The sequence below is a fragment of the Haliotis rubra genome, unplaced genomic scaffold (assembly GCF_003918875.1).
Source record: "Haliotis rubra isolate DU_JTF1 unplaced genomic scaffold, ASM391887v1 Scf75, whole genome shotgun sequence".
Classification (NCBI taxonomy): domain Eukaryota; kingdom Metazoa; phylum Mollusca; class Gastropoda; order Lepetellida; family Haliotidae; genus Haliotis; species Haliotis rubra.
The window spans coordinates 1129221-1142169 of NW_025767468.1; the positions used below are offsets into that span (position 1 = coordinate 1129221).

Here is a 12949-nt window from a genome sequence, read left to right on the forward strand (position 1 = left end):
CTGAAGAGGCGGCCATCTTGGGAACTATTAGTCTCCTTCTCACCCTTCTGAACATTGTGGCAATATTCCTGGTGGGCCTACTAGTTTTAAAAGTAAGTGAATCATTAAACAAATCTCTGTAAAATCCAGATACTATTTATGTGTTTGCTCAAAGCGTATGGTTCTCTTTGGCTCACTGGAAACATCAAACAAAATAAAACAAAACTCCTTGAAATATTGGTATGAAAGTTATAGGACATGTTCAAATGGCTGCTAGCTCAATTGTCAGACACTTTAATATTTTGCAAGACTTCTTGAATTATAAATTACATAAAATTGGCTGAAAGGAGTATGAAAACTCAATTTTGATAATTGAATGTTCAGATATTAGAAAAATGCTTCACTTATTCATCAATTACACGTTTGGAATTGTTATAAATCCAAAACGTGCAACTGTTGAAAGGAACACCCCAGCAGGCACATCAACGTTGTTTCAACGTTGAGAATAGGTTGGTCCTCAACGTTGAAATTAGATTGAAAATAGGTTGTATATGAAAGTTTTTTAGACGTAGATATCCAACGTGGAATCAACGTTGAAGTTTGACCTATTATCAACGTTGAAAAAAGGTTGTATATGAAAGTTTTTTAGATGTAGATATCCGACGTGGAATCAACGTTGAAGTTTGACATATTATTAACGTTGAAAATGGGTTGTTCCGCGGTTGTATATGAAAGTTTTTAGATCGTAGATATCCGGCGATGGAATCAGCGTTGAAGTTTGACATATTATTAGCGTTGAAAATGGGTTGTTCCGTGGTTTGTGTCTGGGAGGTATTAAGCTTTCCTGTAAATAGACTTCGCACTTCATCTTTAAACTACACTAAAGTAGCACCAAACTCATGCATCCAGCTAAAATACCCCAAAAGCTACCTGCAATAAACAGTGTTCAAACATAAAATTGCAGTAAAAATATTTACCTGATAAAATACTTGGTTAAAATTCCACATTCAATATAATGTTCATTTAAGTTTTATGTCAGTTGGATGTATAATTCCAGTAAGAAGAAAAGAGTACTCCAAATTAAGAAAAACTAGTTACTGTTGTATTGTTATCTTGAAAAGGTGGAAATTGTCCCGAGAAGACATTTTGTCTGAATTTCAGCTATTAGACAGACCCCTGAATAAACACAATGCAATTACTTTCACCATGAAAGGGATCCAAGATGAACAGGAACTATACCTGCAGACAGCACATAAAACCAGTCACTTTTTATGAATTCTTTATGAACACAAACGCACACAGAGAAACGTGGTTTAAAGCATAATGCAAAACGTCACGCATGACATAGTCTGTAGGTGATCTCTGTTGTGATAATAACACAATATCATCTGCATATAGCATTAAACTGACATACAGCTTCTCTTCTTTCTGCCACTCCTGCCTGGCGGTCAGGTGGATACTTCAAGAAACGTTCTAACTCTTTCTTGAAATTTGCTTGGATGCATTCCCATCTCATTCCCATGAGATAGGACACATTCTGAAATTTTATATTTAAATACATGAATAATTTTATATGGAAGATATATTGTCTTAAATGATTAAAGTATTTGTTGAATCAATCACTTGAAAGGTTCATTTCACTGCTGTAACTTGCCATGTGAACATATGAACAGCATCAATACAAAATGTGACGAAAAATGTAAACAATTTATATTTTCAACTAAAGGAATGGAAGTTTTCTTAAACATTTTCAAAGAAAATCCTCAATTGCAAGTTGATTATTCAATTAGACTATGAATTAGGATGAATTAGACGATGCTTTACTGTCATATATTATTTGCTATGGTCATGATGAAACTGCTGCATTTGGTAATTAAATTACCAGAGATGATTGAATACAACCTTGTATTCTTAAAAGAAAACTTGCCGTTTTGCCCATCAACATTCATTCTTGACATCAAATTGTTTGACGTTGTCCTGCAAAACAATGAAAGATTGTTGTTATTCTGTCAGATTTAGTTTTCTTTAGAGATTCTCGGAAACGATTATTTCAAATTAAATAGGAGTTGTACTGATGTAGCAATTTTGCTAACAGGAGTCATAAATTGTAACAAAAGCCATTTTACATTAAATGATAAGAAAACAAAATGGGTGGTGGTTCACAGGTCAAAGAACAAGTCTATTGTGGGAGGTCTTCCAACACCATTTATTCCCAAACACAAGGAAGTATGGATCATGGAGTTCTGAAAACAATAATGAGCTCTCATAAGTATACAATATATTCCCTATTATCTACTCTGTCTCTCTCTCTTTGTCATTTGTACACTCATAAAACTCAGAAACATAACTTCTTCATAATTCAGAAATATTTACACTTAATCTCTTATAGGAACGCTTAGAAAATCTCTCATATAATGAATAATGTGTGCCTAAAATATCTGCGACGTCATAACTATATGCTTCTCTGAATCATGAACAATAAAATAATGAGATTAAACTCTACACTGCCAGAAATAATCTATCATACCCTGAATAATAAGACACTGAATAACATCTCTTACAACTCCAATCTACACTCAAAAAGACTTAAATGTACTCGTAAACAAACATCGCTGGCACATGCAAATTCTTGGAAACGGTGTATCTCTGACTCTCAAGTCCAAGAAATGGAAGTCCTACTCTATTTGACCAAAGGGGTGACAGGTGGCCAAAACATATTGAAAAGTAGGTCATACACTGAAAATAACTCTGATTTAAAACACTACAAATATACACCTTCTCTCTAATATACTTTCGATAGATGATCTTGACAGGGAACATGTACATAAAATGCTGATATCTAACAATACCTGTACTCTAAATAATGGACTCTTCCAAATTTCAGTATGTTTCACTGCACACACATTTAAATGCAAAATAATGAAAACCTACACTTTGACAATAATAAAGAAACATCATATTCAAATTCTACAGCTGACCAAATACCTGAAGAGTGTGTCTCCCAGCAATAAACATCTATATATCTCTATAAATTTATGACTTCTGTCCTCTCGTGCTTTCTTGCATCCAGCTCTTCGGCAAAAAACAATATGGCCAAGCAAGGGGAGTGCTCATTAAACTAAACACCTCCGGGAGAAATCATGTCAAATTATTCTCTTACATGATCAACCTTTGTGGTGGATATACTGGAAACAAGTGAAATGTTAAAAACTTGTTACCTTAGCATTGCTCCTTTTATGTGACCACAAAATTTATGCCACCCAGTCTTCGAAGATGTGATTTCTGCAAATACCATTAAAATTATATCTTATTTCATAATTAAATGTTCCTTACTAAATTACTTCTTTTGTATGTAACATTTTAACCTTTAAGAGACATGAATCATCACATCCCTTCCAAACAAGTGTAAGAATGAAAGTCTGTGAGTGCAGTTTTGTTAATTGTCCCATCAAAGAATCATTAGTGAAGTTACACATTTTGTAAATAAATAAATGTTCAAATAAATTATTCGCAATTCTCCACCCCCAACCCCCCTCCCCCAAATAATATGCATATGTTGACAGGGTTCAGAGCGTGCTTGATGCATAATTTACTGATAGACTTATTCAAACGAACAAATGTTCATAATAATGTGATGCAATATAAAATGTTGATAAATTCTATTCGATTTTGTATAGCTGCCCTTAGGGACCGTTCATAATGTATGACTTGGGGGTGATGATGATTTTTTTTTTGATGATCACGAAATAAGTGACGCCCCACCCTGCATGTCATGTACAATATCTATGACGCCATCTCCCCTTCCCATAATTTCTAAGCATCATATTAAACATAGTGCGTGTGTACAAAAATGCTGACCCCCTTAGCTCCCCTGAACAAAATGGGTGACACTCCCACCCCCAACCCCTTACAATCATCACCCCCACCGCAGCCATATAATTAAGAATGGTCCCTTATATTGATGTCCTTCATTGATTATTTGAAAATGTATATTTGCAAAATTTAAATCAGGTGATGGGTACAAAAGGAAATCTTATTCGATTATATAATAAAATGCCAAATATATGCATGCAAATATATTGAAAAATAACAAAACAAGTTCATGGAAAACACGGGCTTCCACTAAATTTTGAGAAACATGTACATGACATACCGGTACCCTTGTGAGATAAAACATGAGCCCTAATTCGAGTTTCTTGCTACATTGACCTGCTAAATTTAAACAACATTCCTAATGCTTTTCATTATACATGAAGGACATACTTACCAAATAAACACCTGCATGCCGTGAAGATGTTGAAAATAGAATGATATTATGTTGAACTTCGCCAAAGTAAACTGACAACGATCAGCTGCCTTTGCGCGCGATAATTGTGCGTGATGTCCGATATGGCCAAACGAGGCGATCTGGCATGTGTTTGAAAGCAAATTGTCGGAATTATACAATTTTGACAGTTTTGTGGGAAAATATCAAATGTAATGCAATTCGGATAACTGATGACTTTATACCTAAAATCATTTATGTTTTCATTTTCAATTGCAATTTCAGTAATATTTCAGATCCGTTGATCGATGCACAATCAAACAATATATAACGATTATATGTGTCACTAGCTCGATCTTGATCTTTTGTGAAATTAATGTTCGAAATGATAGTTGCTAAGTTGGATACCTATTACCAATATGAATTATGTATCAAATTTGCCAAGGAAACAATTAGTTGACATTTTGTTGGTTCCTTACGTTGAAACAACGTTGACAACTAAACGAATCTCGACTAACTTTCTTTGGTCGCATGATAAACGTTGAATCAACGTTTATGAAAGGTTGATCAACCAAACAACCAAAATTCAACGTTGATTCAATGTTGATTCAACGTTGAGTGCCCGCTGGGACATCTTACTGTTTTATAAATATTTTAGACGATTTTCTCATTTCTTAAATTGTTCGGATCTTGTTGACCAAAACGAGCCCTTTAATTTTTTTAATTTTCCTTATTTATACCCATGAATGTCAGTTTGACCCAATTTGACCGAGGGATAAAATTGCTTGTTTACAAATTATCTTTATGATTAATAGTTGAAAATGTCAGAGAATAGTAAACATATAGAATTTGTTGTTGTTGTTAGTTAACAGTTGTTTGTCACAATGTTTTACAAATATACATTTTTTAATTACAAATTTTATTTCAGATAAAGGAGGTCGCCCCACACACATCACCCTCATCCACTGAATATTTTTTTCGCAATGATCTTAAGGTTGGTGATTCATGAAGGGTTCTGATAGCATTAACAGTGAGAAATGTAGGACATGCTTTAATTTATGAGTCGGAATAGAAATTTATTAGTCAATGTTATGGAAGATATGATTGATATCAAATAAGTCAGGTGAGATTCTCTATATGTTCAATATAATTGCAGGTTGCCAGGGGAGTCTTACCAAACCACTAAAGGCAAGGAGTCAGTGACCCTTGCTAAGAAGTTCCTTGAAGAATATAAGAAGGTGAGTTTATAGGTCAAGGTCAGTTTGTAAAGGTTGCAGTTGTAATTCCTAGTCAAGGTCAGATAAAAGATTCAGGTCACTTTACAAAGCACAGGTAAGGTTATGGACAACAGATTCTTTGAAATGATGAAAAATGCAATCATGGCCTTTGGATTTGTCAAACAATTCAGTTAATTGACTCAATTTTTGTGCATATAGTTCGATGACATGTAATTAAGAATTGAATGTCATTTTGTGTGTTTGCACTGAAAAATGAACGATGTCAAAGCGTTGTTCAAACTCGTGTGAACGAGCGAGTTTACGGGCGAGTTCACACGAGAGTTTGAACAACGCTTTGATGCACAAAAATTGAGTTCAAACTTCGTGAGTTCACGAGTTCACACGAGAGTTTGAACAACGCTTTGACATCGTTCATTTTTCAGTGCAAACACACAAAGTGACATTCAATTCTTATAATTTCGCACTTCGATGTTTACACATACGTTTTTTACCCACTTCTACATGATCATTGTTTACAGTGATGTGTTTTAATACCTGTAAAATGTTGTAATGTCATTCTGTTAAGGACCGTATTGTAGCGATGTTTGTATACTTGGCATTTGTTTTACACATGTATCCCAACCCTTGAAGAAATAGTTCTCAAAGTATTCCTTAAAATATTAGAACAAATTCGTCAATAGGTTTGAAACTGCTTTAATAAGCATAACATCAATAAAATTACCAAACAGAAACAAATATCAATATCATTTTAACAAACTGTCATTGTACCTATAAAACTATGACGGATTCGTTTGACCGGGTAATAATACACTGACCGACTTCGAAATTGTGCGGCGTTACGAATAGGAAGCAGATCTAGTTGGTGTATTCTATTTATTTGTTGATTGTTTATTTGTGAAATTTAATGAACAGTTTTTAAACAGATCATGGGGCAGAACACGCAAACCGCGAGAGATTAAACTCTTGTGATAAGGAACAATGCTCAATTGGAAATCCGTTTGGTCGTGAAGAAGCGACATTGCCAAAATTGGGGTGACTTGAAACAGGATCGCTTCGCTAAATTGTCATCACCAAATGCAGCAAGATCTTTGGGGTTCCTGAAACCGTGAAGCGAAATTAGAAAATTAGGTCGCACTGGCTGGGACTTGTCGGACGCGTTGTCGGTCAGATTTTTGCAAAACTGTGGTCAGTTGGTGCTTTTTTGTTACATACAAAAACAAGTAACTGATATGTATATATTAAAAGGAGTGTGAATGCAAATGATTTATTTTGTTTACGTCAAGCTGGACAGCGAGTATCCTGGGGAAAACCCGGAAAGTAGTTCCGGCAAAAGTTCACATGACCCAGATCAGCTCAATAACGTTCACACACGTATGAACGATGTTTACACACGTATGAACGATTTGAAGGGTACAAGGGAAATGAACCTTGAAATTTAGATCACATGACCGCTCTCTCAACCAACCAACATTCGGGAATCTGTGTAAACTTTAAAGTACGAAATTATTGTAATGTCAACAGCTAGAGAGTCCATGACCTTTGTTTCCCTCAGGTCAAGATGGAGGGCATACCAGAGGAGGATCTGGAAGAGGAGGAACAAGTGAATACACTGGACTTTAAGAAAGTGCTTGAGGTAACGGGAGACCAAAGGGTTGATGGGTGGTTTATTTGGATTAAATGTGTGAAATTGTGAAAAGTTTCATTGTTTGTTTGAAATATTTACGAGGGGGACATTGAATTTTGTGGTAAGGTGTGGAAATTGTGAAGACGTTGTGTGTGAGTGCTGCTTTTCATCAGTCTCATTAATAACAGATCTGACCTCTTGCTACTTCTAAACAAGGTGTTGTCTTTCGAGGTTGCTGGGTCAGACGACACAGGCTGATTGTCACTTTCCTGATCCAGTAAGCTTAATTCTGATTGGTCAGGTGAAAGGTCATTTTGTTGAGGTCTAAGTCTGTAGTGAGCTCCAAGTTATGGCTTAAATGAGAATACATTTGTCATCTTCCAGGAAGTGGAAAACACGCCTGAAGTGAAGAAAGTGGTTGGGTTAATAGCTGCACCTGGGTCACCAATGGTAAGTACAGAAGCACTTGTCATCTACAAATCTTATTACTTGTGGTAATAAATAACATTTCGAAAAAATCTTTTAATTATCATGACTGTTAATAGACAAATGAAATCTTTTTCTAACATATATGGTAACTTTAAACCTGAAGATATGAGGTCATATCTGAAGAAAATTACATCTAGGCTTCTCAGTTCTTCGTTTGAGTGAGCAAATTTTGAGACAAACATCCGCTTTCTGATGTTCTTTACGAAAAGTTTAAAAGTCAAATTAAAAGTCATGCTTTTAATAATATTCAGGTATTGTTGTTTTCTGTGGCAATTTTGATTTGCTGATAACAAAATTTCCAAATAATTCCTGCATTATAGAAATGAAACTTTTTTTTTTTTTAATCTGACATCTGATAGGCCCATGAACCCATTCATTTTAAAGATGTATTGGACGGTCAAAGGTAAATGAAAATTCAGTGGAGTCACTTGAAGGTTTCCTTGATATCGGAGACAATGAAAACCACAGACTAAAAGGGTCAAATATACAGTATTTCATTCTGGCAATTAAATCAGTAATAACAAAAGACAGTCTGAATTCCAGTGTCACGTTCTTGAGATGTACTCTAAGAATGCTTTCATCTTGTGTGTATCAACCGAGATGTACAGTTAGTGTTTCAGGGTTATTTTCTACACGTACATATGTGGCAAGTGTAGATAAACCCCTGAAGTGATACATTTTAACACAAATGTTTATTTTCATATTCACAGATGGTTGTTTGGGAATGGGCACTCTTGCCTTTGTTACATTTATGGTATCATTAGGTTATTGATAATACACATCAAGAATGGCAGTATTATATATATTTTTTTCTCTTTTTAGCCATTTTCGTCACACCTGAAAGAGACATTTTCTGCTGCCGAGTTAAGAATAGGCAGAAATGAAGAGGAATACTACAAAACCCTGACTAAGCCCCCGGAGGAAGCTGATCCATGTGCACGAGTTTATAGAACATTTCACGCATGTGAAATGCCATTAAAGCTGAAGTCCAAACAGCCACTAACTCCTCAGCCTATGACACAGAAACCGTTTCTAAACGGAAAACAACTTCGTAAACGTCACACTGAGCTGTGTATTGTTAATTCACGCCCAATGTCAACAAACAAATCAAGATATAAGAAGCATCAGAGACCACTGTTGAAACTGAAAATACCTGAGCAGACGGCTGAATTCTCAAAAGTTGACACTGAAAAGTCTCGTTTTGAGGTAAAGATTATTAATGAGGGACAGCCAACGAGATCTGATAGCCCAGTTTATGATCCTCAGTACACACCCACCGATGAGATCAATCCATTGATAACATAATTTTACTTTGAGTTGAATTTGGTTCATTGTTAAAAAATCAGCTCCTATTTACTAATCACCTCCTTGTAAATGAGAATGCTGTGAGGTATTTCTGAATTTGATTCTGCACGGTTTTTACTTGACAAAGTTCAAGGTCATCGTCTGAAGAAAAGGCTGCTGATATCACATCTCAAGAAGGACAACGCACAGTTGCAATATATTTTGAAGAAAGGCTGTGCCTGGAGGTCTCAGGGATATCATCACTTTTATTTCATCAGCAGCCATGGGAAATTTATTTCACAAAAGTTCAAGGCCATGGACTGAAAAAAAGGTTTACATGACAGCTCAAGAAAGATATGTATGACCAGAGACCATATAATATTACATGGTCTCTGGTACGACTAGTGGTGAGACTAGTGGTGATAATCTTTGATATCAGTGTTAGGTCGTGGAGACCTACTTTCAATTAGAAGTCTATGCACTATTTCTACTAGTACGTTATAATACCCGTATGTGGTTCACATGCTGAAAAGTTACTGGGAATGTTCTTAAAGGCACTATATCACACCAGACTTCTCTAAAAGTAAATAATGCATTTCTCTCAATATTCAGAGATTCAAAGATTCAGTGACTGTTCAGTTTTCATTCCTACCTACCTGGGAATATACAACCCAAGCTCCCTGTAAAGCAATAGAAGGTTAACAGTGAAATTACTACTTCATCCTACTGGGTACCCATACACTGCTGGATGAACAGAGTAATGTTTCCCTTAATGTCACTTGTCAAAGGATGTGTTTCATTATGGGCTGAAGCACAGGAAACTCTCAGTCATGTAATATACAACCAAATCTCCCTGTAAAGGAATAGATGAAATTACTACCTCATCCTATCGGGTACCCATACACTGCTGGATGAACAGAGTAATGTTTCCATTAATGTCACTTGTCAAAGGATGTGTTTCATTAAGGGCTGAAGCACAGGAAACTCTCAATCATGCCAGGAAGATAATGATGAGTTTCAACAAGTTTGTTTACAAAATTATATCTTTGAATTGAAAGAATCCTGTTGGAAGTCTTCTTTAAACACTGAAAACCTGCTTCAGACAAACATGCTGAAAAAATACCACTTGTGCAATAACATTTTTATCTCTTACCTGTTCTTTTCTGATGACTTGAGAGTATTCTATACAGTGAGAAGGTGTTAGGAATGTTCTTGTTCTATATTTAGCATATTTTTTGGTACATTCTGTTCATTTTAATATGTGTTTTCTGCTCAAAACTTCTTCTGTGTCGAGTGATGACATTTGATGACAGCTCTTAATGCATATAAATAACATGGTTTATTGTCTTCCATTATAGAGAATTTAATTAATGAAATGTATATTTGAGCTACCCCTATTCCAGCAAAAGCTCCCACAAGTTTCTTCATGAACACGAATGTAGGGATGTTATATAATCGACTGCATATTTTACAGTGAATTTTATTGAAATGATCAAAATAGTGTGATAATTGTAAAAAGTGCTGTTAATGTTTTATTTATGGACAGAAATTTATTTATTTCAGAATTTATATATAAAATAATAGTTAAGGAATACCTGTATGTGTGACAGTTTGATAGCTCCATCTGAGACACATAGTTGTGGTTTGGAAACCCAAATTTTGCCTGGAAATGTTTCTGGGATTCTCAGTGCCTTACCTGTGCAAGGTGGTTTCTCTAAAGTCTTAAATGTTCTCTTTTCCCCCACAACCCAGTCATGCTGTGATATTGCTGTTTAAGATGGCATTAAACCGACTCACTCACTATTACAAGTAGGATCAGAACTACATTGATAATAACATTCTAATTTGGTCACAAATCACTGGTCACTTCATCATTAATATACGAGCTTCAAAATGACCTCTCAGATTGACAGAACCTTTACTTGATTCACTGTTAGCCTCAGCTATGACATCTCTCCATTGTTTAAATGTGTATCTGTAATGGTTTGACAGTTTACAGACCTACTTAATGCAATGCAAGTTTGTTTGTTTGTTGTGTAACACTGCACTCCGCAATATTCCTGGTCTATGTTGGCAGTTTGTGAATAATTGACCAGACAATCCTGTGATTAAGATTTGGGGGTTTTATATATGCAATTAGGATATGATAACATCATCAAAGCAAGTCATCGCACCACCCGATTCCTTTAAGTTGTGGCCTCTTCTAACATGAGTTGCTGAACCATTTCTAACCTGGCAAGCTTACAGGTTAAACTACACCAAATCAGAATCTGTAGTTTAATAAGCACTTTTCGTAGGGAGCTTTCAATGCAGTCTGAATCATCTGGCAGCTGTGATTGGCTGATTTTGTATAGGAGTTTGTACTTTTTAAATGTACATCCATCCAGTAATTAAAACTGACCATATTTTTTAATATTTAGTGCTGTCTTATTTTACATGATGACTTATACTGAATGTGACCATGGGTATTTTCAAGCGGTTGACATTTTGTGCGGAACTGGGGTTGGTCTGTTTAGATTCCTGTACTCGGAGAAGGAGCTTGCTGAGGTGGTCTTATTATATATTTTTAGTGCTTCTTTAAGGCCAGACTATTCACACATGTACCTGTAATAGCTGTTAATATATAACTTTACAAAAGAAGTCAATGGGGAAAATATTTGGTTTTGTGTAACCTTAAGACAGTGCATTAATTCTAAGTGTGTGCATTGCAAATGTACAGGCTGCAATGATCAAACTGCACTAGCAGGCTAGTTCAATTCCAGCACAAATTGAAGCACAGAGTTAATTATTCTCATTTATACTACTCAAAAGAACTCAAAGAACACTGATCGTTTCAAACTATTAATCTGGCATGCCATAGGTCTTCCTTAAAGGTCACATGCAACGTAAAACACAACTTTGCAGATTCTGATACCTTTCGGTATGGACTTACCGAAACAAATCATCAAAAATGCAAATTCAACTAATAAAGTTGAAAAATAACGCGATGAAAAAAACCGCGCGAAATCGGAGTTCAAACGTTTCACTAATTTTCCCCAGACTTTTCGGGGGAAAACGGGTTTCAACAGCTGGGCTGCGCTCATAGCACGTGCGCAGTGAAATAGGTGCGCAACTTGGAAGCGGGCTGTCCGGTGAATACTCGGTGAAGGCTTTGGTGTGAGCTATTTTCCTAATGTTTTGTTGATATCTCACAGGCGCGAGCTTTTTATATGTTATGACAGTAAATAAATTGTTTATATAATTTCATTTGTCTATTTCATCACACGTTCTTCTTACCGAGTCACTTTCTCAGTTCGATACTTAAAAGCAAAGTCATTATTTAGCGTTGACAGAATTTCTAACTGTGATATAGATATGTCGTTGTCACAGACAAAACTCAATGTCTTGTTTTATTGACACCTGTGTGTCTGCCTGCCTGTCTGCTAATGACAATATTCAATACACAACTGCGATCACTGACCACATGCAATTTGAACTTAACACCAATCAGGCTATACACCATAAACAAAACGCATTGATTTATGGCCCGAGTTCGGTCTCTGTCACATTATGTAATTACACAGACAGGCAGGTGTGATACTTGAACACATGACATGTTATGATGTCTGTTGATTGCAAAATGTTATACACAAAAAATGAGCATGTATTTACAAAACCCAACATCTCTATATATACACAATGAGCCGTGAGGGCATCTGCAAATGAACCAGCCGTTACACTTGAGTGCACACCCACCCGCTCTGACTGGGTTCGGTATCCCGGCTGCTTCGTTTCGAGGGAAGTAAACCCAAGTACACAATATTGCACTTTTGATTTGCGATTGTACGCTTATAATTTTGTTTATGTTTTGTCATAACCAGCAATGTATATTATATGTCATGAATAAGTGATAATTGTGTTTTAATTACATGTATGTTTGATTTTTTGGTTGCATGTGACCTTTAACTTACTTTGAGCAGTGTATTTCAAGTGTACTTCCTCATGTAATATTTCATACTTTTATATTTGTCACCAATTGCGTGTTTAATGTATACACTCAATATAATGGTCCATGATAAGTCTCAAAAACAC

The 12949-nt window shown here is 35.6% G+C and overlaps 1 protein-coding gene across 1 annotated transcript; it reads left to right on the forward strand.

Moving 5' to 3' along the window:
* The first annotated feature begins 17 nt into the window (after positions 1-17).
* Positions 18-9282, forward strand: LOC124260062. Its single transcript, XM_046694307.1, has 6 exons — positions 18-92; positions 5172-5237; positions 5400-5481; positions 7034-7114; positions 7490-7555; positions 8417-9282. Exons 2-6 carry the CDS (start codon positions 5227-5229, stop codon positions 8897-8899), a joined length of 723 nt encoding a protein of 240 aa, XP_046550263.1. The 5' UTR covers positions 18-92; positions 5172-5226; the 3' UTR covers positions 8900-9282.
* The last annotated feature ends 3667 nt before the right edge of the window (positions 9283-12949 follow it).

Excerpts from the sequence above, each read along its gene's own strand:
- LOC124260062 (XM_046694307.1), top strand. Across the intron at positions 7,115-7,489 it reads ACTTTAAGAAAGTGCTTGAG|GAAGTGGAAAACACGCCTGA; the intron begins GTAACGGGAGAC and ends GTCATCTTCCAG. Across the intron at positions 7,556-8,416 it reads CTGCACCTGGGTCACCAATG|CCATTTTCGTCACACCTGAA; the intron begins GTAAGTACAGAA and ends TTCTCTTTTTAG.